Genomic DNA, 25,335 nt, shown 5'->3' with positions numbered 1-25,335 from the left:
AAATCTCAAAATGGAACTAACTTATGACCCAGCAATTCCACTCCTAGGTATCTATCCGGAGAAATTCAAAACTCTAATTTAAAAAAATTTATGCATTCCTATATTTATTGCAGCTCTATACACACTAGCCAAGATGTGGAAACAACAGAAATGCCCATTGGTAGACAACTGGATTAAGAAACTGTGATACATTTATACAATGGAGTGTTACACAGCCATAAAGAAGAATGAAATCTTATGATTTGCAACAATATGGATGGACCTGGAGAACATTATGTTAAGTGAAATAAGTCAGACAGCGAAAGACAAATACCATATGATCTCACTTATATGTGGAATCTAAAGAAAAGAACAAATGAATGAACTAATCAGAAACAGTTTCAGACATACAGGAAAAACTGAGGGTTGCTAGATGGGAGGGGATGTGGGGATAAGGGGGAAGGTGAGGGGAATAGAAAGCACAGTCGGTAACCACAAGATTGCCACGGGGATACAAAAGTCAATTTGGGAAATGTAATCAATAATGTTGTAAAGATTTTGTAGGGTATCCGATGGACACTTGTCTTATTAGGGAGACCACCTTAGGGATGATGTAGATACTGATGTACCCCTGAAGCTGAAGCTGAAGAATAATGAATGTCAACTACAATTATCTGTCTGTCTATCTATCTATCTATCTATCTATCTATCTATCTATCTATCTATCTATACCATATATATACCATATATATAGTTATATATATATGGTTACATATACATATGCATACACATACATATACATATTACATATACATACATATATATGGTTATATATATATATATATATATATATATATATATATATATATATATATATATGGTTACAATAAGTGGAGTACAGCATTAGGAATAGAGACAATGGAAATGTAATGGCTGTGTTCAATGTCAGAAGGGTAGTGGATGAGGGGAGGGGGGTTATTACTGTGTGAGGGATATAAATGATAAATGTTTCACTATTACATTGTTTTGTGCACCTGAAACTAATAAAGAAAAAAGAAAACACTGAATATTCAAAAGAAGAAAGAAAACCCCCAAAAAACTGTGTCCTGAGGTCCAGTAAATTTATCCAAGAATAGCCTGTCTCTCCCATATATCTCACCACATAAAGAAAAGTCTTTACACACATTTAAACAAAATAATGTTTTCCTAATGTATTTACTGACTATGTGGAAAGTTTCTCTATTAACATAAACTCTATGAGGAAAAAATTGCAAAGAAAAAAAAGGTGGAGCGAGAGAAGATAATAATATGGAAAAAGAGTTCCATTTTTTATTATAGATTGAAAATTGAATAATATATATATATATATATATAATTTTATATAATATATTATTTGTCAAACAGAGTTGTGTGACAAATAATTTTAAAGGAACTGAAGTGATAAGAGTTTATATGGATACAATTAAGTGTAAAAAGTCTTTTTTTTTTTTTTTTACTCTTTTGGATGATATTATCTAATATTGTAACCTAGTTAGGAGACAAAAATTGGAGACATTTCATTAATAAAATGAAATTCTGGACAAATAAACAATAACATTTTAAAGAATAATAAAGTAATAATAATTTCTATTCCAAGGAAAAAATGGTTTTACATTAAGATTAACATATTTTTCCTTGTTTGTGAGTTGAGAAAATTGGACTAAATAATAATCTACAGTAAACATATGAATTTTAGTGATACAAGTTGAGGAGACTTTAGAATTTTTGGATATAAAGCATCTCTTGGAGTTTCTGAGCTGGAGAAAGGAAGATCTGATAACTGAGCAGAGGCTCAGACAAGCTGGGCAATGCTGATTAGACTAGTGTGTGAAAAACATATCTGTCCACAGATGATAACCATGACCAAATACAACAGTGGTTCAAATTGCTCCCGCTCTTGTAAAACTGAATTAAAACTTCTCTTTAATGAATCTGTCTATGATGAACTCAATCTTCCTCTGTAACCTTTCAGTACACTTTATGTACAAGTGCAATATGTAATTTTAAAGACTCTGCATGATTCTAAACTCCCACTGTATCTGTCAAGCTTTCTTTACCTCAGCCTCCTCTAATCAGGGTCGCTATGTCATCGGAGAAAATAAACATTCTTGGAAAACTATAAAAATGGCAAAAGGTCAGAGGTCCAAATGTTAAGCCATCAGAGTTTAAGATTTTCTCATCATGCCCTTCCATCAATCCCAAGGAGGCACCATTAGACTTGTACAAATAATAGCAAACAGTGCTTAGAGACTGGAAAAAACTTTGCCTGTCTAAAAGAATTGAGAAGATAACGTGGGACTACATTTAAAGTTAACAGCTGCCAGAGTAACTACCAGATGTCTGTCAAAGAAACTTTTACCATGAATCTCTTCTGACAGCAATGACTGAAAATTCAAAGAACACTTCTGTTTTGATGTATAAAAGCTCTTTCCTGACTGCCTCCTGTGTACTTCCACATTGCTACCTGCAAAGACTGTTGTTCTTATTCACTTTTATTTTATTTCATGATGATCAATCCTGGTAATTGGGTCTGATCATTTCATTGGTTATTACATGGTTGGCACTCATGGTGACAAGATCCTGGAATAGGACCACCAGAAGTGTTGGACTAAGAGAAAATTAACTAAAACAGATGAAGAGCACAGTGGCATGATGGTCATTTGACTCTTTGTTTAAATACTTAGAAACCAAATAGCCGTGGGATGAGCTTACCTTTTAGAGACTACCTCTGTTTCTCATATAAAATAACGATGATAAAACTTCTTTTAAAGAATCTTCTAAAAATTAATTAAATTAATGTAAATTAATTGTGTTGATATGTGAATTAAGATATGGTAGATTCTAATTTTCATCTACAATATCTTAATTTACATATCAACACGATTAATGTTCTTCTTATCTCTTGAATAAAGATTAAAAAATGTTACCTCTCCAGCCCAACTCCAGCAAGAGGTTCCCTGGTGCATGTGATATAATATATTCTTTAAGATTTGTGTTGCTGCCTTGAGTACCCAAATTTGATTTGAATATAATGAAACTATATGGAAAAGAAAAGTAGTACTAGATTTTTAAGAAGATAATTTTTAAAAATTAAAGTTTATTGGGGTTACAATTGTGAGTAAAGTTACATGGGCTTCAGCCTTTTCTGTAATACATCCTCTTCGTTTCTTTAGGTGAGATGATCCAAGAACAGGGGAAACCAGAAATGTAAAACCTTCATCTACTCTAGAAGACCATGAAAGTTAGATTATTCACATTGGATTTACACTAAAATGAAGTTTTGCATAGATTGCCCCACTGCTTTATAGGAGGGTCTGAAACTATCCCACTATTTTCTTTTTGTTTGTTTCAGTTTTGTAAAGTTGCCCCAAAATATATGCCTTTAGAAAAGAATTTCTGCTTCCTTTTCTCTCTATTAAAAGTAATACATAAAATAGGACGACTTGTACCTCACATTTTAGAACTCAATCCCATTTTCAAATGTTTTGTAACTTCACTAACTTGTCAAATGAGGCATCCTAATTTTTGCTTCATGAAATGCAAATAAACATATCCGTCTTACTCTTTTATTTCTTCCATTTAAATGTTAAGGGTACAGCTAAATCAGATTTAAAAAACCCCAATATGTGATGCCAGGAATATTTTTTTTTTCCTATTTAGGCAAAGACTACAGCAAGAATTAGGATATCTTGTTGATTTAAAGTCCGTTAAAAATCTGCAGTTGGATTTTGATAAAGTTGAGTTGTATTTCCTAGAGACAGGTTGTAGGCCCCTCTGTATGCTCTGTGTTCTTGTAATTTTGCACAGAGCCTGAAGAATGGACAACGCAAAATTCCTTCCTGATTTATAATTTGCAGGCATACAATCTAAAACTAATTAAAAAAACAAAACACAATTTTAACACAGTCCCTTTATTTTACATCTATCATTGTTTTTTTCTTTCTAATTTTTCATCTAAAAATTTTGCTTTCATTTTTTTAAAGAAGCTTTGCTGAGAAACTTTGAGAGTCATAGTCCCCCCAAATGGCTGAGTCACTCCACATCTGTGAAAGTTAGCAGCTTTCTCAAACTGCCTCAGCTGAATCTGTCTCCTGAAGATAAGGTAGGTTGTAGCTGGAGGGATTCTGGGCCCAAGTATGTAACATTTCTCTAGTCACTATCTGAAACAGAGTATACAATTCTGTGTGAATTGTATTTGTTTCTCTCTCTCCCTCTTTGTCTCTTTCTCTTTTGGATACATTTTTTTCTTGCCAGGTTCTAGACCTTTAGGAAAAGTGGAACACTTTGCAAAGGAAACTGTGAGTAAAGAATTCTTTACAGTGCAATTTGTCCCTAATATAATTAGGAAAGGAGTTTGAACTTTCTGTACTATCTTTGACAGATAAAGACTAATTTTTGACTCTGAAAAAGCAGAGAAGTTCAATTCTGATTCCTTTTGTGACTGTTTCACCTTAAACAACGACCTTGAGCTTGTGGCTATACAGCGCTAAAATCCAGCATGACCTGTCTACGTGGGTTCACAGAGAGAATGACTAAATAACTTGGAACAAAATAGTACACAATACTGATTTTAGTCTCCATAGAATGATTTAGCTCTATAGCCAAACAAGTACAGAGCAGTAATTATGTTTAGAAAGAAGGAGATTAAATTTGAACTTTATATTGAATGTTATGACTGAGATAAACTAAGTGAAACTGTGCCTATATCCAGATGAATGAAGGTGAATTCTTTGGAGATGTTGCAGGATATTGTCACAAAGAAGTTGGATCCCACTATAGAAAGGGGTATTTTATGTTGTTTGAGATACAATGTTTTGTATTTCAAAAGCTAATTACTGAGATAGTATAATTTGGAATATGTGATTATTGGGTAGAAGATGTACTGAACTTTTGGTTTTTAGTGCATGTGAATTAAGCAAATAAAAAGAGTAAAGAATATATGAGCTATATTTTTAAGTAAGAAGAAAACATTTAAAAATGTTAATATATATCGTTGGTCAAGTTAATAGCAAGCTATTTTTAATCACTCATTAAATTAAGTTCAGAATGATCGGCATTTGTCAATACTTTATTAGCCTTTGAAAACAATCAAATTATATTTTTTATTCACCTGAAACTCTGTGGTTTTGCTAATTTATACCTAACTTGCATCATTTGTCCAAATTAATTCTATTTATAAAACTTAATAAATGTTGGCCCAATTTTATGTGAAAAGTCGGAAAATTCTGACTGACCAAGAGTTATTACCCTAAGTGGTAGCTGTATATGGGTAAAATTATATAAATGTAATAGAGCTCTTCTAACAACAGGCTTTTACAGGCTTAAAGATACCTGAACACAAATCCAACGTGAGTAAATGTCTTGAGACATATAAAAAAGATAATATACTAGAAATTCAAAAACCAGCAATAGATGGAAGTTTTTAACTTTCAGGCTATGGAGAGCAGTGGACCAAAGGTGCTGGAAACAGCAGAAGAGATTCAGCAGAGGCGTCAGGAGGTGTTGACTCGGTATCAGAGGTTCAAGGAGCTGGTTGCTGAGAGAGGCCAGAAGCTTGAAGAGTCCTATCACTACCAGGTTTTCAGACGGGATGCAGATGACCTGGAGAAATGGATCTTGGAGAAACTCAAAATTGCAGGGGATAAGAGCTATGCAGACCCAACTAACATACAGGTCACTCAGTTCCACTGACTTCCCCCAAAACAAACCCTAAAATCTCTAGAAAGGGAAACATTCTTTAATGTAAGTGTATATGTGGTCAACTGTAGGAAGATGATGTAATAAAAAGATTGGATTACCTGTTAAGGACAATAATTTTGCCTTTAAATACCTTATGCCTTCAATTTCTTAAGCCTCAGTATCTTATTAACAAAAGAAAGTAATTCTAGATAGCATTCTATGAATAAAATATTTATCTGATGTTAAACTATGGGCAAAAGAGTGAGAATTCAAGGAATTTGTTTATGTGATTTCAATGTTTTGTGATATTAAGGGTGGAATTGAGGTGAAGAGTCAGTTATCAATGCTTCTGAAACAACTGATTTCCACTCTTCTCAGCAATACATGAGTTAACTAGGGTTTTTCCTGGGTTTTCCCCAAATGTCTAGTCACGTCCCTTGTTAAGTTCTAATGAGAGGTCCCAGGAGGAGAAGTTTGATGGGTGTTCCCACCCTTACCTGTATTATAGCATGTAACATAGTTATGATCAGAAGAAAGGTTTATATGACTAAAAGAGGCAATCAATATTGGAGAGGGAGCACCTGGAGCAAAAAAAAATGATATTTATTAAATGTGTCAATTTATATGTGACAACAATAACATAATATGGCATGCAAAATTTATTTTAAAAAGTCATTATTGTAATGACCATTTTCCTCATTGTTCTCTACTGCACTTGGATTTTCTTTTCTGAAAAAGGAATTTCTCTTTTCTGAAGAGGAAAAACTCTGTGTTACCTTCTTTCATTCCCACAGAAGACAATTAAAACTTTAAAATAAGAAGGTATTTACTGGAAATTTCCCAAAGACAATAGGGACAGGGAGAAACCTTTCTCAGTGGTCACTGACTTTGAACCTGGGACCCTTTGAAAATCTGTGTGCAGTGGTTCTGCTTAGAGTGACCATTTCTTTCAGGATGTTACTCACCAACTATGGTCATAGGTTATCACTTAATTTATGTTGGCCAACAAGTAGTTCTGACTGAAAGTAAGAAGAACAAAAGGGCCTTTTATAGTCCAGGGAGACTAGGCTTCATTAGCTATAAACTCTGATTTCTAAACTTCAGGGGAAATACCAGAAACATAAATCCTTCGAAGCAGAAGTGCAAGCAAAATCAAGGGTTATTCCTGAGCTGGAAGAAATCAGGCAAGTCCGATTTGCTGAGGGGCATTTTGCCCATGAGGACACCAAGGTAAGTATATGGTAGGGCTCTCAAAGATAAGTTTCTTATGGTTGATTATGTTATTGGGTTTTAAGTGATTATACTGGCTGCAGACCTTGATGTAGCTGGCTTGAAATTAGGGCTCCTACCTCTTATCTTCTATGGGGTTGAGGTAAGAAAGATGATGGGATACCCTTGTGCTCCTTGGAGTGTGGAGAAGGGCTATGATACAAAAGCTGTCATTGATGGCATCACATTCCTCCTTATGCCACTGCAGAATAAATTGATTCAAGATCAAGCCTACTTCAATCTTGCTACACATTTCCCAGATAATGAATTTCACAAATGTTTTAATTATTTCTTCTGACCTCAGAGTCCTTGTCCCTTAAACTCTTCAAACAAAGGATGCTGTCCATTTGAAACTTCTCTGAAATCTTTCTCCCTTTGTCCATAACGTCTCTTTCTCTTTACAGTCCACATGCTATGATCACTATTATAGATTTCCAAACCCTCCTGGTCACTTTGAAAACCTGAAACCTATGAAACTTTACTAACAATTGTCACCCTAATAAACTTAAAAAACACACACAAAGAAACTCTCCTAAAATCCCTTATCTTCAAAAAATCCTCCCTGAACATTGAACATAAGATCACCACCATTTTGGGACCCATTATTAATGTATCTGCTGTTTTCTAACTTAATCTATGTACTCTTTCAACATGTTTTTGTTGATATAGTCAATTCAGGATCTTTTATGTATGAAGGAATTTTTTACTGTTTATTTTTTTTTAATTATTAAAACGTGTATTACATATTTTTTAATTTTTTTTTTTTAAAATTTATTTTGCAATTACCATTAACATACATTATAATATTAGTTTCACATGTACAAAACAGCACAGTGGTTAGACATTTACGTATCTTACAGTGATCACTCCAACAAGTCTACCACCCATCTGACACTGTACATAGGTATTATAGTATTATTGAGTATATTCCCTATGCTGTACCTCAGATCCCCATGAGATAATTTTTGTATTCTTCATAGTTTTGCATGCCATCAACTTCCTACATTAATTTAAAAATTTGAGAAATGTTTGAAACATCTTTATGTCTAGGTATCAGACTCACTAGGGCTATGTCACATTGTATCATGCAGGATTCAGAGAAAAACGTGATCTACGTGTTGCCCTGAGCAATGGAATAGTTGAAAAATATAAGATTCTTGAAGACATGACATAGATGATAACTTCAGTTTTACAGGATGTACCACATAATCTTCAAGCTAACCTGGCATCAAATTCCTCAAGCATATAGTATCAAAGTCCTTTTATTGCTTTGGAGCCACCAATTTTTTTTTTTTTTTGTAAGCCAGCAAACTTGTAGTTTTTTTTTTTTTAATTAAAGTTTATCAGGGTAACAATGGTTAGTAAAGTTACATAGGATTGAAGTGTAAAATTCTTATAGCTACACAGTTTTTAGGTGTACAATTCTGTAATACATCATCTATATATCATATTATGTGTTCACCACCCAGCATCAGTTCTCCTTCCATCACCATATATTTGATCCTGTTTACCCTCATTTACCGCACCCTTTCCTCCTTACACTCTGGTAGCCACTGAATCATTGTCTATGTCTATGAGTTTTTGTTTCTTTGTTTGTTTGTCTTGTTCCTTTGTTGCTTTCAGTTTTATATCCCACTTATCAGTGAAATCATGTTTCTCAACTTTTTCTGTCTGATTTATTTCACTTAGCATAATAACCTCAAAATCCATCCATATTATCACAAATGGCACTATTTCATCTTTTCTTATGGCAGAGTAGTATTCCACTGTGTATATATACCACATCTTCCTTATCCAATCATCTATCAAAGGACACTTTAGTTGTTTCCATGTCTTGGCCACTGTAAATAAAACTGCAATGAACATTCGAGCACATATATCTATGTTTTCAGGTTTTTGGGGTAGTTACCCAGGAGAGGGATTTCTGGGTCATATGATAATTCTATTCTTAATTTTTTGAGGAATCCCCACACTGCCTTCCATAACTACACCAATCTGAATTCCCACCAACAGTGTGTTTTTCTCCATTTTTCTCCACAGTCTCTCCAACACTTGTTATTATTTGTCTTGTTGATGATAGCCATTCTGACTGGGGTGAAGTGATATCTCATTGTGGCTTTTACTTGCATTTCTCTGTTGATTAGTGATGTTGAACATTTTTTCATATGTCTATTGGCCATTTTTATTTCCTCTTTGGAGAAATGTCTATTCAGGACCTCTGCCCATTTTTAATTGGATTGTTTGTTTTTTGTTGTTGAGTTGTATGCATTTCATATATTTTGGATATTAGTCCCTTAATGGAGATGTTGTTTGCAAATATCTTCTCCCATTCAGTTGGTTGCCTCTTTATTTTGTTGATGGTTTCTTTTGTTGTGCAGAAGCTTTTCAGTTTGATATAGTTCCAATCATTTATTTTAGCTTTTACCTCCCTTGCTTTTGAGGTCAAATTCATAAAGTCATCTTTGAACCCAAAGTCCATAAGTGTAGTTCTTATAGTTTCTGGCAAACAGTTCATGCTGTTTCTTTTATGACTTTGCCAGTGTCTAGAACACCCTCTTCCCATTACCTACCTGTCTACATTTTATCTGTTTCTTAGGGTTCCATTCAAATGAGCACTATTCCATGAATCCTTACTCCATCCTGTTTTCATGTTTGTAATCACTTTGTTCTATAAAACCCCAAAGCATTTCTAAAATGTTTTTGTCATATGGAAGATAATGTCTGGCTTGGTTTAATAGCTATTCCCATACATGTTCTATTTTCTCCTTTAAATATTTATTAAGCAATTAATACCCACATGATGGGAGGAGACATTTGTATCTAAGTCCCTCTTTGCACAAGTCTCAGTCTGCACCTACTTCACAGCCTTTGTGCCTGAGAGGTTTTGTCTCTCCTCCCCAAAGGTCCATCTGGAGGAATTGCGCCACCTGTGGGACCTGCTGTTAGAGCTGACTCAGGAAAAGGGGACCCTGCTGCTGCAGGCCCTGAAGTTCCAGCAGTACTTACAGGAGTGTTCAGATATCTTGGAGTGGATTGGAGACAAGGTATAGAAGTAAACAGTATGTGCTTTCTATGCCTTTATCCCATAGCAATTTAATATAGGCTATAAATTAAGAAGTCAAAGTATCTGTTCCTGGACTTTGTTCCTTAAAATAAAAAGGAATTTTGGCAAAGATTTATAGGTATTCTGGAGGCTTTTAACACTGGTGGGGGAGGAGGGTAAGTCTAAATATATGAGTCTGAATATGAAGAAGGCAAAATTTACACAGAAACTGTGCACTGAAAGATGATCCAGTCTTGTCTCCCTGATCCTTAACAGCTCTTCTAGATGTTTGCTCCTAATCTATGTCCAGGCTGAGAGTATTGCCAGCTCTTTCCCTAGTCCTTTGTATCTCAATGCCTATAACTATTGAGATTTCTATTTTTCTAAATATTTAAAGAATAATATTGTAGTTAGGCCTGATGATTTACACAAGCAAGTATGTCGAATTGAGTAGAAAAAGGATGAATTTATTTTTAAGTCCTAAATTTAGGTTTTATGTTGCAAAACATAAAGGGGGTTTCCATGGACTCTGGCCAACAATACCCCTGATTATATGAAAGATTACCTCCAAAGAGCACTGTCCCCTGGGCCAGTGTACTATCTGAGGAAATATACTCCTGCTTCTGGCTGTTTCCAGAAGTTGTTCTTCTAGGCTCCACTTGTAGCTCCTTCTGAGTTATTCTAGGAAGGCAGACAGGGACTTGAAGCATTTTACCTGAAGAAATTAGTAAATCTTTCCTGATGACTCAATAGACTTTTCTGTGTCTACAGGAAGCCATAGTGACATCAGTAGAACTGGGTGAGGACTGGGAACGCACAGAGGTTTTGCATAAGAAATTTGAAGAGTTCCAAGTAGACCTGGCAGCTCGAAAGGGGAGAGTGGATGGAGTGAACCAATATGCTAATGAGTGTACTGAGGTAAGGTGGGAAACAAGGGAGTCAATCCAGGGAGAGTGTCCTTCAAGAAGAACTTCTGGTCATTAGTAGGTGGGACATGAGGGATATAGGACATTGTAAAAAAACAGAGGGATGCATGTCCCTGAAGTAACATGCCCAAAGCAGTTTCTTCTCTCTAAATCCATCCTTTGTGAGTCCATGGAAATGGAGGTATGAGTGAGTGAGTGAGCGTGTGTGTGTGTGTGTGTGTGTGTGTGTGTTTGTGTGTGTAGAGGAATTAAATACACAATGAGGTACCTCTTGCATTGTGCAAGAGGTACACTAATTACTCATGTTTATACATTACTCTTTCTTCATGAAGAAGAGTCAGAATAAAGTATCAAAGAATATAAAATAATGGTGGGCTATCATAATATGTATGTATCATCATACATAATTTTTATGTGAGGGGAAGAGAAAAGGAGGCAGATTTAGCTTTAGTAACTTAAGAAAATGCTTAAATAAGTATTCAGAATTTTAGCAAATACTCAGTGTGTGAATAAATAACCCTATTATATGCAAGAAAACTGGGAAGCCAGTCTGATTTTTTTATATGTATATATAAAAAACTAGAAGCTCCAGCAGTTGGCCCTTATGCTTTCCCATTTATGGTTTCATTATCATTGTAGTTTTATAATGGGAATTATTTTTCTGAGTTAATAAAAACAATATTTCAAGTTGAATAGGTACTGGAGTAGGGAAAATAATCTGTTTGTCAATTTTCTTTTCAGACTACATTTCCAACAGTTTCTAAATTTTCTCTGTCCACCATCTTTCTCTTGTAGAAAATTTTCAGTTATCCATTGCTAGCAAAACTTAAAACAACAAACATTTTTTCATGATTCAGTGAGTCAGATTCACTGATTCATGACTGTGATTCAGCTGCTCAGCTGGGCAGTTTTCCTGATCTCACCTGGTATTTTTAAATGGCTGTAGTTATTTGGTGCTCAGTTGTAGTGGAGAATCTAAAATGGCCTTGGTCCCATGTCTGGAGTCTTGGCAAGGATAATGAAGGCTTTCTCCATATGGTTTCTCATATTTCAGTAGCCCATGCATTTTTGTGTCAGTGTTCCAAGAAGGTGAGAACAGAAGCTGAAATGCCTCTTGAGGCCTAGGTGCTGGAATTAATAGACTATCATTTCTGCCACATTCTATATTGTTAAGCAAGTCACAGGCCAACCTCTATCCAAAGCATGAGGAAATAGACTCCATCTCGTGAAAGCAGGAACTCATACAAAATAATACAGCTATTTGTTCTATCATAGGAAGGGTTAATCCAACATAGATTATATCCTCTGCTCTTTTGAAGTAGGGCTCACACAGCTACAATACAAAGGACCACATACTCAGGAAGGAGAATAGAGGTAGTTCTGCCTGGACAGGCTTCAGAATGGAAATGGAAATGGGAACAGGGACAGAAGGACAAGGGAGGCTTGGGTATATGAGAACTACTCAAATTTCCAAATGTCTAAATAGGCTGATGCTGCTAGATTAATCTAGTATTCATAAATCTCATAGCATCAGATGGTTTGCAAAAAATGTGTAAAATTAGACATGTATGCATATGTGTATAATTATGGGTAGAAGACAATTATTCTTATTAGATTCTCAAAGGTGTCAGGACCCCAAAAGAGTTAAGAACTGCAGTATTAGTTTTGGAAAACTGTCATATTTCAAAAAGGTTTATTTTCTTCTTTTCTTTTGTTTTTGGGATTTTTAGGGGATTTAGCAGGCATCAACAAAATGTTCTAAAAATACTTCTTGGTTGGGCAACCTGTGTTAATAGGCTATACCAACACTGTGGGCAAAAGGTACAACCTCTGGCAGGTTAGTTTTCTAAATTTTGGTAATGTTGATCAGGTTAGAGCTAGGGAGCAAGGCAAAAGTGAATTTCAGTATCTGGCTATATGGTCATTCTCCACCTCTGACAAAGTATGAACCAGTGTGAACTGAAAAGTGTTTAAATGACGAAATAATCTCATCTTATTGCATAACTCCAATATTTGTTTCATTTCAAAGGAGAACCACCCTGAGTTGCCTTTGATTAAGTTAAAGCAAGATGAGGTGAATGCTGCCTGGGAGCATCTCCATGGTCTGGCTCTCCAGCGATGGAAAACATTGTCCAATGCTGCAGACCTCCAGAGATTCAAAAGGTATGATTCTGAGCACCATTATAGGAAACCATGCAATAGCACCATGTTTTTTAAAAAATTAAGTTTATTGGGGTGACCATTGTTCGTAAAGTTACATAGGTTTCAAATGTTCAATTCTATAATATATCATCTATATATCACATTGTCTGCTCACCACCCAGAGTCAGTTCTCTTACCGTCATCATATATTTGACTCCTTTTACCTTCTTCTACCATCCTCCCTTCCCCCTTCCCCTCTGGTAACCACTAAATTGTTGTCTGTGTCTATGAGTTTTTGTTTCTTTGTTTGTCTTGTTCCTTTGTTGCTTTCGGTTATGAGTGAACTCATATGGTTCTTGACTTTTTCTGTCTGACTTATTTTGCTTAGCATAGTAATCTCAAGATCCATCCATGTTGTCACAAATGGCAGTATTTCATCCTTTCTCATGGCAGAGTAGTATTCCATTGTGTGTGTGTGTGTGTGTGTGTGTGTGCGCTTGTGTGTCTGTGTGTGTATATATATATATATATATATATATATATATATATATATATATATATAATGTCTTTTTTATGGCTTAAATAGTATTTTATTTTATTTTATTTATTCATTTTTTAATTTATTAATTTCAGGTGTACAAGACAAGGTAAAACTTAGACTTTCATCATTTATATCCCTCACACTGTGAACTCCCCTCCCCCCATCCACTATCCCTCCGACCTCACACCGAGCCATCACATTATATGTATAAAATTATAGTTGGCATTCATTAATGTTTAGCTTCTGGTGTACAATGCCATGATCAGGCATCCACCAGTATCCCTGAGGTGGTCTCCCAAATAGGACGCATGTCCATCGGATACCCAACAAAATCTTTACAACATTATTGAATACCTTCCCCATATTAATTTTCAAAAAACCCTGAGGCCATCTTGTGGTTGCCAGCTACTTCCTAATCCCTTCACGTTTCCCCTTATCCCGAACTCCCCCCCCACCCCGCCCATCTAACAACTCTCGGTTTTTTCCTTGTGTCCCCAAAACTGTTTCTGATTAGTTCATTCACATATTCTTTTCTTTAGATTCTGCATATAAGTGAGATCATATGGTACTTGTCTTTCTCTTTCTGACTAATTTCACTTACCATGTTCTCTAGATCCATCCATGTTGTTGCAAATGATAAGATTTCTTTCTTCTTTATGGCTGCGTAATACTCCATTGTATAAATGTACCACAGCTTCTTAATCCAGTCATCTACGGATGGGCATTTCAGTTGTTTCCATATCTTGGCTATTGTGTAAAGTGCTGCAATAAACATAGGAGTGCATACAGATTTTTGAATTGGAGTTTTGGATTTCTCCGGGTAGATGCCTAGGAGTGGAATTACTGGATCATAGGGTAGTTCCATTTTCAGATTCCTGAGGTACCTCCACTGTTTTGCATAGTGGCTGCACTAATCTGCAATTCCACCAACAGTACACTAGCGTTCCCTTTCCTCCACATCCGCACCAGCATTTGTTGTTTGTTGATTTATTGATGATAGCCATTTTGACTGGAGTAAAATGGTATCTCATTGTGGTTTTTATTTGCATTTCTCTGATGGTTAGTGAGGTTGAGCATTTCTTCATATGTCTTCTTGCTTTCTGTATGTCCTTTTTAGAAAAATGTCTCCTCAAGTCCTCTGCCCATTTTTTAATTGGGTTGTTTTTTTTTTTGGAGTTGAGTTGAGTGAGTTTTTTGTAGATTTGTGATATTAATCCCTTATCAGATATATCATTGGCAAATATCTTTTCCCATTTAGTAGGATCCTTTTTTGTTTTATTGATGGTTTCCTTTGCTGTTAAAAAACTTTTTAGTTTGATGTAATCCCACATGTTTATTTTTTCTCTTACTTCCTTCGCGCGAGAGGATATATCAGTGAAAATCTTACTCCGGGTAATGTCCATGAAGTTTCTTCCTACATTTTCTTCTAGATATTTTATGGTTTCAGATCTTACATTTAAGTCTTTAAGCCATTTTGAATTTATTTTTGTATATGGTGTAAGGAGGTGGTCCAGCTTCGTTTTCTTGCATGTGTCTGTCAAGGTTTCCCAACACCACTTATTGAACAGACTGTCTTTACCCCATCGTACATTCTTGCTTCCATTGTCGTGGATTAGATGGGCATATAGGAATGGATTTACTTCTGGACTCTCTATTCTGTTCCATTGATCTATGTGTCTATTTTTATGACAGTATCATGCTGTTTTGATTACTGTAGCCTTGTAGTATATTTTGAAGTCAGGTATCGTTATACCTCCCACTTTGTTCTTATTTCTCAAGATTGCTGAGGCTATCCAGGGTCTTTTATGGTCCCATATAAATTTTAGGATTATACGTCCTATTTCTGTGAAAAACGTCGTTGGTAGTTTAATAGGAATTGCATTGAATATGTATATTGCCTTAGGCAGTATGGACATTTTAACTATATTAATTCTTCCTATCCATGAACATGGGATGTGTTTCCATCTATTTATGTCTTCTTTCATTTCTTTCTTCAGTGTCGTATAATTTCTGACTACAGATCTTTTACATCTTTGGTTAGATTTATTCCCAGATATTTTATAGTCTTTGGAGCAATTGTAAATGGAATTATTTTTTTAATTTCTCCTTCTGATATTTTATCATTGGTATATACAAATGCAACTGATTTCCAAATATTAATTTTATATCCTGCTACTTTACTAAATTCATTTATCAGTTCTAATAGTTTCTTGGTGGAGTCTTTAGGGTTCTCTCTATATAGTATCATATCATCTGCATATAATGATAATTTTACTTTCTCCTTACCAATTTGGATGCCTTTTAGTTCTTTTTCTTGTCTGATTGCTGTGGCTAGAACTTCCAGCACTATGTTGAATAGAAGTGGAGAAAGTGGGCAACCTTGTCTTGTTCCTGATCTTAGGGGGAGTGGTTTTAGGTTTTCCCCATTGAGTATGATGTTAGCTGTGGGTTTGTCATATATGGCCTTTATTATGTTAAGATATGATCCCTCTATTCCCACTTTCTTAAGGGTTTTTATCATAAAATGTTGCTGTATTTTATCAAATGCTTTTTCTACATCTATTGATATGATCATGTGATTTTTATTTTTCATTTTGTTAATGTGGTGTATCACATTAATTGATTTGCAGATGTTCATCCACCCCTGCACACCAGGGATGAATCCCACTTGATCATGGTGTATGATCTTTTTAATGTATTGCTGAATTCTGTTTGCTAATATTTTGTTGAGAATTTTTGCATCTATGTTCATTAGAGATATCAGCCTGTAGTTTTCTTTTTTTGTGGTGTCTTTGTCTGCTTTTGGGAATCAGGATGATAGTGGCTTCGTAAAAAGTGTTTGGGAGTCTTCCTTCCTTCTGGATTTTTTGGAAGAGCTTGAGGATGATAGGTGATAATTCTTTTTTGAACGTTTTGAAAAATTCACCTGTAAAGCCATCTGGTTCAGGGCTTTTGTTTGTTGGGAGATTATTGATTACTGATTCAATTTCCCTGGTGGTAATCAGACTGTTCAGGTTTTCTGTTTCTTCTTGAGTTAGCCTTGGAAGGTTGTGCGCCTGTAGAAAATTGTCCATTTCTTCCAGATTGTCAAATTTGTTGGCATATAGTTGCTCATAGTAATTTCTTAAAATTTTTGTATTTCTGTGGTATTTGTTGTCACTTCTGCTCTTTCATTTCTGATTTTATTAATTTGGGTCCTCTCTCTCCTTTTTTTAATGATTCTGGCTAAAGGTTTGTCAATTTTGTTTATCTTCTCTAAGAACCAACTCTTGGATTCATTGATCTTTTGTACTGTTTTTCTGGTTTCTATTTCATTTATTTCTGCTCTGATCCTTATTATCTCCTTCCTTGTGCTTCCTTTGGACTTATTTTGCTGTTCTTTTTCCAGATCCCTTAAGTGTAAAGATGAACTGTCAATTCGTGATGTTTCTTGTTTCTTTAGGTAGGCCTGCAGTGCTATGAACTTCCCTCTTAGGACTGCTTTCGCAGCATCCCATAGATTTTGGGTCGCCATGTTCTCATTCTCATTTGTCTCGAGATATCTTTTGATTTCTTCTTTGATCTCCTGCTTGACCTATTCATTATTTAGTAACATGTTATTCAGCCTCCATGAATTGGTGTGTCTTCCTGTTTTTTTCTTTTTTTCCTGTAGTTCATTTCTAATTTCATAGCACTGTGGTCAGAGAAGACAATTGGTACGATTTCAATTTTCTTAAATTTATCGAGGCTTGTTTTGTGTCCTAACATATGATCTATTTTGGAAAATGTTCCATGTGCACTTGAGAAGTACGTGTATTCTGCAGCATTGCGGTGAAATGCTCTGAAAATATCGATTAAATTCAAGTGGTCCAAAGTATCATTTGAGGCTGTTGTTTCCATATTGATTTTCTGTCTGGAGGACCTGTCCCTTGTTGTCAGAGGTGTGTTGAAGTCCCCTACTATGATAGTGTTGCTGTTGATCTCTGTCTTTATGTCCATCAGTACCTGTTTTATATATTTAGGTGCTCCTATGTTAGGTGCATAGATGTTTACTAGGGTTATGTCCTCTTGTCGGATTGATCCCTTTATTATTATATAGTGCCCATCTTTGTCTTTTAATATGTTCTTCATTTTAAAGTCTATTTTGTCAGATATAAGTATTGCAACTCCAGCTTTTTTTTTGCTTCCATTTGCATGAAATATGTTATCCAACCCTTCACTTTCAGCCTGTGTGTGTCTTTTGATCTGAGATGAGTCTCTTGTATACAGCATATACAAGGGTCTTGCTTCCTTATCCACTCAGCCACCCTATGTCTCTTGATTGGAGCATTTAATCTGTTTACATTTAAAATGATTATTGATAGGTACATAGTTATTGCCATATTCAAATTTGTAGTAAATTGTTTTCATCTTTCTTCTATTTACAGAGTCTTTTTAGCATTTCTTGCAATGCTGGCTTGGTTGTAATAAATTTTTTCAGTTTGTTTTCTGGGAAGCTCTTTATCTCTCCATCAACTTTAAATGATAGCCTTGCTGGATAAAGGAATCTAGGTTGTAGGCCTTTGTGTTCCATCACTTTGAGTATCTCCTGCCATTCCTTCCTGGCCTTCAATGTTTCTGTAGAAAAGTCATTTGATAGTCTTATGGGAGTTCCCTTGTATGTAACCTTCTGCCTTTCTCTTGCTGCTTTTAAGATTCTCTCTTTGTCTTTAAGCTTTGCCATTTTAACTATAAAATGTCTTGGTGTGCGCCTGTTTGGGTTTATCCTGGTTGGAACTCTCTGCACTTCCTGGGCTTGTATGTTGGTTTCCTTCATCAGGTTAGGGAAGTTTTTGGACATTTTTACCTCAAATATGTTCTCAATCCCTTGCTTCCTCTCTTTGCCTTCTGGTATTCCTATGATGCGCATCTTGTTGGGCTTGATGTTATCCCAGAGGTCTCTTAACCCATCTTCATTGCTTTTTATTCTTTTTTTATTTCTGTTGTTCAGTTTGAGTGATCTCTGCTAACTTGTCTTCTAAGTCGCTGATTCGATCCTCTGCTTCATCTAACCTGCTGGTCATTCCTTCAAGTGAGTTCTTAATTTCAGTAATTGTGTTCTTTAGTTCTAGCTGGTTGTTCGTTAAGATTTCTACATCCTTTTTTAGTTCTAACTGGTTGTTCTTTATGATTTCTATATCCTTCTTTATGTCTTCTCTAAGCTCCTTAGGCATTCTTATCACCAGTGTTCTGAACTCTGTCTCTGACAGGTTGGTTACCTCTGCTTCATTTGGTTCCAGTTGTGGAGGTTTCTTCTGTTCTTTTATTTGGGACATGTTTCTTTGTGTCCCTATTCTGACTGACTCTCTGTGTTTGCTTTGATGTATTATGAAGATTCCCTAGAGCTCTTAGTTCTTTCTAGGTTATCTTATGTAGTATGTGTCCTTTATATTTGACTTGGACTACTTTGTTCTTCTCCTCTGCCTGTGCTCCAAAGGTGGTTCATGTGTTTAGTATATTTTCCTGTTGAAGAAGAACTTTAATTGCTTTTTGCTTGTGAGTAGGTGGGTTTAACTCCTACGCCGTCTAGTTGTGAGACTTGGCTCTGCCCTCCGCAGGGTATTCTGCTGGGTGAGGGTTGGCCACTTAAATGAGGTTTGGCCTCTATGGGTTCTTGTGCTTTCAGAGAATTCCCTCTGTGTGTGTGACTTGTAGGTCAAACCCGGTAGTACTCTGGTTTGGTCTAGAGTTGGCTTCTGGGTATGTTGAATCTTGTGCCTCTTAAGCTGGGCCCTGTTAGGGCAGTTTCAGCACAAATCAAGTTACCAAGTACAACAACAACAACAAAGAAAACAAATCAAGTACATTCACATGTAAAATACAACCGACAATCCCCACTCAACATAGGCAAAGATATCAAAGAAATAAAGACAGAACAAAGCAAATCACAAGCAGCAAAAAAAAAGAAAAAAAAACACCAAGCAAAGCAAAACAGGAAGCAGCACCAGTCTTGGCTTAAGCCCACCAAGTAATTTCCAGGTTGTCCTCCGCTGTGCCAAAGAGTTCCCTGCCTATTGCATAGGCAGGGCTGTTCACCTGGTGCCCAGAGTGAATTTGGGACTGTAGATTTAAATGCGAGGGGCTGAGGGGTCTGGATGACAGTTTTCAGAGACACCGTGCAGTTTCTGTCCTTTCCTGCACAAATGCACGCTGAGAGTAGCTCCACCAGCCCTGTGCCCAGTACTCCTGAGTCTTAGGGCCCTCATTCCGTGGGTGTGTGGGAGGGGGCACGTGGGAGATTTCTAAGCTGCTAAAAGCGGGAGCTGCGTCTGCTGCTTACTGCTAAACTCAGGGAGTGCTTCCGCCGTTGCCCTTGCCCCGCCCCAGGCCAGCCAGAGAGAAGGTGGGGGCTGGGGATGGAGGGGTCTTCTCTCTCCCAGCCCAGCCATGTCACACTCCTCCCGCAGGCCCAAAAGGTGGTGGCTGGTGTGTGGGAGTCTCCTCTCTCCTCCTCCCAGCCTCTGCCGAAGGTCAGAGCTGGCTGCCAATCTTCCCAGCGCCTGAGCACAGATGCCCTTCTGTAATCTGACACTACTCCTCAGTTCAGGGGTCAGTTTAAGTCTCTGGAAGGTTGGGGGGAGAATTCGAAAAGTGGAGTGAGGGGCCCAGGTGTGGCGTCTGAGTTCTTTGTGTGCCCTAGGGCCCATGAGCTGCCCGCCCCGGCGGGAGCGACCAGCTGTGGGACACAGGGAAAGAGCCCACCTCCTGGACCCTGCGCTCTCCGCTGCACCCTGGGCTCCCTTGGGACTCTAGAGCCCCGGGTGCTGCCTGCCACTGCTGCTGTGGGCACGCTGCAGGCCGCGGCTCTACCGTGGGGAATGGGGAGAGCATGGTGCGTTTCCTCTTGCCCTCCTCGCTCCTCCCCCTCTCGCCCAATTAGCGCACCCCAAAGCAAACCTTCCACGAGTCTCCGCTCAGTCCTGGGAGTTGTCCGGTCTGGGCTCCGCAGTGGTGGGTGGGCGCGTTTCCACTTCGCTGTCCTGCCTCCTCCCCTGCTCGCAATCAGCGCGCACCTTCAGGTAATTCCTCTATGAGTCTCCCCACTGTTCTGTGTGGTGAGCAAAGGACTCCTTGATGTGCTATACATCCCGATTGTCAGAAAATTTCGGGCGCTCAAAAGAGCGCCTCGCCATATATTTGATCTCTAATTTAAAAAAAAAAAAAAAAGAAAAGAGCGCCTAGCTGCCGCCATTCCCATGACGTCACCTATACCACGTCTTTACCAGTCATCTATTAAAGGATGCTTTGGTTGTTTTCATGCCTTGGCAACTGTAAATAGTGCTGCAATGAACATCAGAGTATATTTATCTTTAGAGATAAATGTTTTCAGATTTTTTGGGTAGACACCCAAGAGAGGGATTGCTGGGTTATAAGGTAATTCTATTAATTGTTTTAGGACCCTCCATACTGTTTTCCATGGTGGCTGTACCAATTTATATTCCCACCAATAGTGTATGAGGGGAAAGCACCATGTTTTTTATTTGTGTTAGTCTTTGTCTACTGTTAGAAATTAGTAGCCAATACCTTAAACTAAAGAAAATCAGGTGTTTACCTTTAAGAGAGCATAGAAGAGGGTAGTTAAAAAAAAAAAAAACTGTAAGCCACCATGTAGCCAACTTTGTAGTTCCTGGAGCCCAAAGGAATGAAAATAGCACTGGTGAATTAGTGATGGAAGCTCTGCAGAGGCAAGAAAAGCAGATTATTAATTGGATAGGGAGGGAAGGTGGGGTTGGGAAGAAGAAAGACATTCATGAAAAGCTGATCCAGATAATGCCCAGGTCTCTACATCTCAGTGGAAACCATTAAAAGTAAGAACTCTTTATATTACTTTTTGCTAGTGTATAGGAAGACGGTAGTTTCTAACTGGGTGAACTAGGTTGGGCTTTGCTGTGTGCTCTGTTTGCCCTAGAATGCTTGCCATCTTCTTTTGTTGAAGCTCATGTGGATATCTGGCAGGGATGTGACAGAAGCTATCCAGTGGATCAAGGAGAAGGAGCCTCAACTAACCTCTGAGGACTATGGCAAAGACCTTGTTAGCTCTGAGGCCCTGTTTCACAGACACAAGGGACTTGAGAGGAACCTTGCAGTCATGGATGACAAGGTAAGCCACTGTTGAAGAAATGGCTGGTCCCTTGAGCTATAAGAGGTATTTGGTGATAATCTGGCCTCCAGAGAACACAGTAAATTCACTATTTCAATGAAGTAGAAATTCTGTGGCCCTTGAACATACCTCCTCATTCTAGCTCGTAACTTGTATGTGAATATTTGATATCCTTTATTTAAAAAAAAAATAAATATACATATATATATATATATATATATATATATATATATATATATATATATGTTTATGTTTTGTATTTGTGTTATGTGCCATTGAGTTTGCTCCTACTCCTGGAGACCTTATGAATAAATGAATGATGTCCACAATGTCCTGCCCTCAACAGCCCTGCTCAGCTCCTGTAGACTCGTGTCTACGGCTTTCTTTTTTTTTTTTTATGTAGTCAATCCATCTCATATTTGGTCTTCCTCTTTTCCTGCTGCCTCCCATTGCTCCCCAGTGTTATTGTATTTTCCCAAAAACCCTGTCTTCTAATGATGTGTCTAAAGTAAGATACCTTCAGTTTTGTCATTTTTGCTTCCAGTGATGTTTCAGGCTTAATTTGCTCTAGGGCCCACTTATTCATCTTTCTTGCAAGCCAAGGTATCTGTAGAGCTCTCATCCAATACCATATTTCAAATGAATCTGTTTTTCTCTATAAGACTTCTTCAATGTACAGCTTTCACATTTGTACATAGTAATTGGGAATACGGGGGTGTAGATGATCTTAGTGTTGGTCTTTAATGACACTTCTTTGCTCATGGTGATCTTTCCTAATTTTTCCACTACTGCCCTCCTGAGTCTCAGCTCTCTCTCTCTCTCTCTCTCTCTCTCTCTCTCTCTCTCTCTTTATTAGTTTTAGGTGTACAAGTCAACATATTGATAAGACATTTACATAACTCACAAAATAATAACCCCAATAAATCTATTACCCATCTTAAACTACAGTTATTAGAACATTACTGACTATATTCCTTATGCTGTACTATATACATCCCCATAACTATCTTTTTTAATTACAGTAGACCCTCAACATTATTTTATATTCATTTTAGGTGTATAGCATAGTGGTTAGACATTTGTATAATTTATGAAGTAATCCCCCTGATAAGTCTAGTAATCATCTGACACTATACATAATTTTTGCAATATTATTGACTATATTCCCCATATTGTATTTTACATCCCCATGACTCTTTTGTAACTACCAATTTGTATTTCTTAATCCCTTCACTTTTCTTTCCCAGCCCCCCAAACCCCTGCTATCTAGTAGCCATCAGATTTTTCTCTGTATCTATGGGTCTGTTTCTGTTTTGTTTGTTAGTTTATTTTGTCCTTTAGATTCCATATATAAGTGAGGTCATTATACTAAGTAAACTAAGTCAGACTGAGAAAAACAAATACCATATGATCTCAGCCTTCTCTTGATTTCTTGGTAGCAATCTCCATTTGAATTGATAACTGAACCAAGGTAAGCAAAATCTTTAACAATTTCGATGTCTTCATTGTCTATGTTAAATTTGTGTATATCTTCTGTAGTCTGATTTTTGTCTTTTTGAAGCCAAATGCATTCCCACTTTGGCACTTTCTTTTTTCGTTTTTCCTGAAAATGTTTTATTATACACAGAGGGGATGGGGATCAGTCTTTCTTGGCTGCCACCTTCCTCATGGCTGCAATTGCTCAGCTCCTCTTCCTTCCTCTTGGTGTGGATGTGTGTCCCCACTTTTTTCTTGATGAACTTCAGGGCCCACTTTTCCTTAGAGACCTTGAACAGCTCTATGGCACACGGCTCATAGGACATTTATTTCTTTCACTTTTATCCGAAGTCATTTCAAATTATTGTTACTTTCTGCCAGTAAGATCGTGTCATATGCACATCTTCAGTGATTGATATTCCACCAATTTTCACTCCTCCTTACTCTTAGTCCAGCCTAGTTTTTTATACAATATTTTCTGTACACTGGTTAAACAAATAGGGAGAAAAAAATGCACCCTTGTCTGACACCTTGCCTATAAGAAACTATTCTATCTCTTTATATTCTTACCTGACAGTGGCTTCCTTTCCACAATACAGGTTTTACATCAGGACAATCAAGCGCTGAGACACCTCCATTTCTTTCAGAGAAACCCATGGCTTTTCATGATCCATAGAGTCAAATAAAATAAAATAAATTTCTAAATTATATTTTATGATTAAAAAAACAAACAAATAACAACAACAACAACAACAACAACAAAAAGATATCTCCAAGAATTGTTTCCTAATTTCACTCAGTACCCTGTGGTCAGAGAGAGTCATTCCTTTTCTTTCATCTAACCACACTTTCTTGTGTTGCAGCCGAATCCTGTTTCTTTTTGTCCATCACTCAGTATTATATTATTAATTATGAGAAAAGGTCAAAGACAAAGTTAAGCAAGAACAGAAGAAGTAGAATGGTGGAACAGTTTTCAGAAACTAGAACCAGGGACAGAGCTATGATTAAAGCACAGCAAGTGGGGATCTTCCTGTGAGCTGACTTTGCTGTAGATGTTCAGGAGTAATTGTTTTTAATTATGGTTAAAAATGTAAAGGAAAGAAGTAAGGATGGGAATCATTCAAGAATACAGGCTTTCTCCAAATTCTAGCATGTCTATGTCTACTCCTCTAGGTATAGGAACTTGGGTTTTCCAGCTTTTGGAAGAGAACCCAAAGGTGGATTTAATGTACTTCAAGTTTCTCTGAGTTTATTATAAAAAGGGAAGAAGTTATTTATTCCCCTATCTATTAATAAAATCTCATGATTTTATGAATAATGGTAATAAAATCCCAAGCTCTAGACAATACCTGATTTCAGTTGGGTTTAATTAAAGGGCTAATGGTAACATGTGGAAAGTCGCGCGTATCCACAATTTTACTCTAGTAACTCTGCTACTCAGGAATTGTGCTCAAAATGGTTTAGCATTAGTGGCATTTCTTGTCCTCCTAGACAGAAATGTCTTTCTGATTCCCACAACAATATTTATGAAAGCAGTATTGAGGGTGGTGAAGCACAGACTTAGGTCTAAACCTTACTTCTGACACTTGGTAGCTGAGTGATCTTGAGCCAATAAAATACTTTATCTTTTAGTTTTGTCATAAAAGGGAACTAGGAATATTTTGTACTTCATAGTATTATTAAAGGAAGACTATAAAACAAAAAAATGCATGTGAAGTGCGTAGCACAATGAAAGACAAAAAGTGCTCAGTAAGTTATCATTAAAATAGTACATTGGTATATTAATATAAATATATCAATATAAATGTATTAATAAATTATTATTATTCATAAAATTTTGTTTCATCTCTCCAATAAAACTTTGCCAGTACGAGTCAGAGTGCTTGGACTTCCCACTTGGTTTCTTTTTCATCCCAAAGGTGAAGGAGTTATGTGCCAAAGCAGACAAGTTGAAGGTTTCCCATCCTTCAGATGCACCTCAGATCCAGCAGAATAAAGAGGATCTTGTCTTCAACTGGGAGCACGTCCGTGTCTTGGCTACCAACAGACATGCAAAGCTGCAGGCTTGTTATTGGTGCAGAATCCCTCCTCTCTGTTATTCTTATCTCTACAGGGTCCAGGC

The 25,335-nt window shown here is 36.8% G+C and overlaps 1 protein-coding gene across 1 annotated transcript in view; it reads left to right on the top strand.

Moving 5' to 3' along the window:
• Window positions 1-5,454: 5,454 nt before the first annotated feature.
• The window catches only part of SPTA1 (spectrin alpha, erythrocytic 1), a gene marked incomplete at its 5' end in the record, with an annotated part of 119,822 nt that continues 99,941 nt past the window's right edge, over window positions 5,455-25,335 (top strand). Inside the window, 7 exons of the mRNA XM_081025128.1 lie at window positions 5,455-5,691; window positions 6,802-6,927; window positions 9,870-10,010; window positions 10,781-10,927; window positions 12,965-13,098; window positions 21,593-21,737; window positions 25,133-25,287. Of these exons, the coding sequence (XP_080881254.1) occupies window positions 5,455-5,691; window positions 6,802-6,927; window positions 9,870-10,010; window positions 10,781-10,927; window positions 12,965-13,098; window positions 21,593-21,737; window positions 25,133-25,287 (1,085 nt within the window). The remainder of the gene's footprint in view (window positions 5,692-6,801; window positions 6,928-9,869; window positions 10,011-10,780; window positions 10,928-12,964; window positions 13,099-21,592; window positions 21,738-25,132; window positions 25,288-25,335) is intronic.

The sequence above is a fragment of the Rhinolophus hipposideros genome (assembly GCF_964194185.1).
Source record: "Rhinolophus hipposideros genome assembly, chromosome: 19".
Classification (NCBI taxonomy): domain Eukaryota; kingdom Metazoa; phylum Chordata; class Mammalia; order Chiroptera; family Rhinolophidae; genus Rhinolophus; species Rhinolophus hipposideros.
The sequence above is the reverse complement of the archived record's forward strand: the minus strand, read 5'-3'. Positions and strand labels throughout refer to the sequence as shown.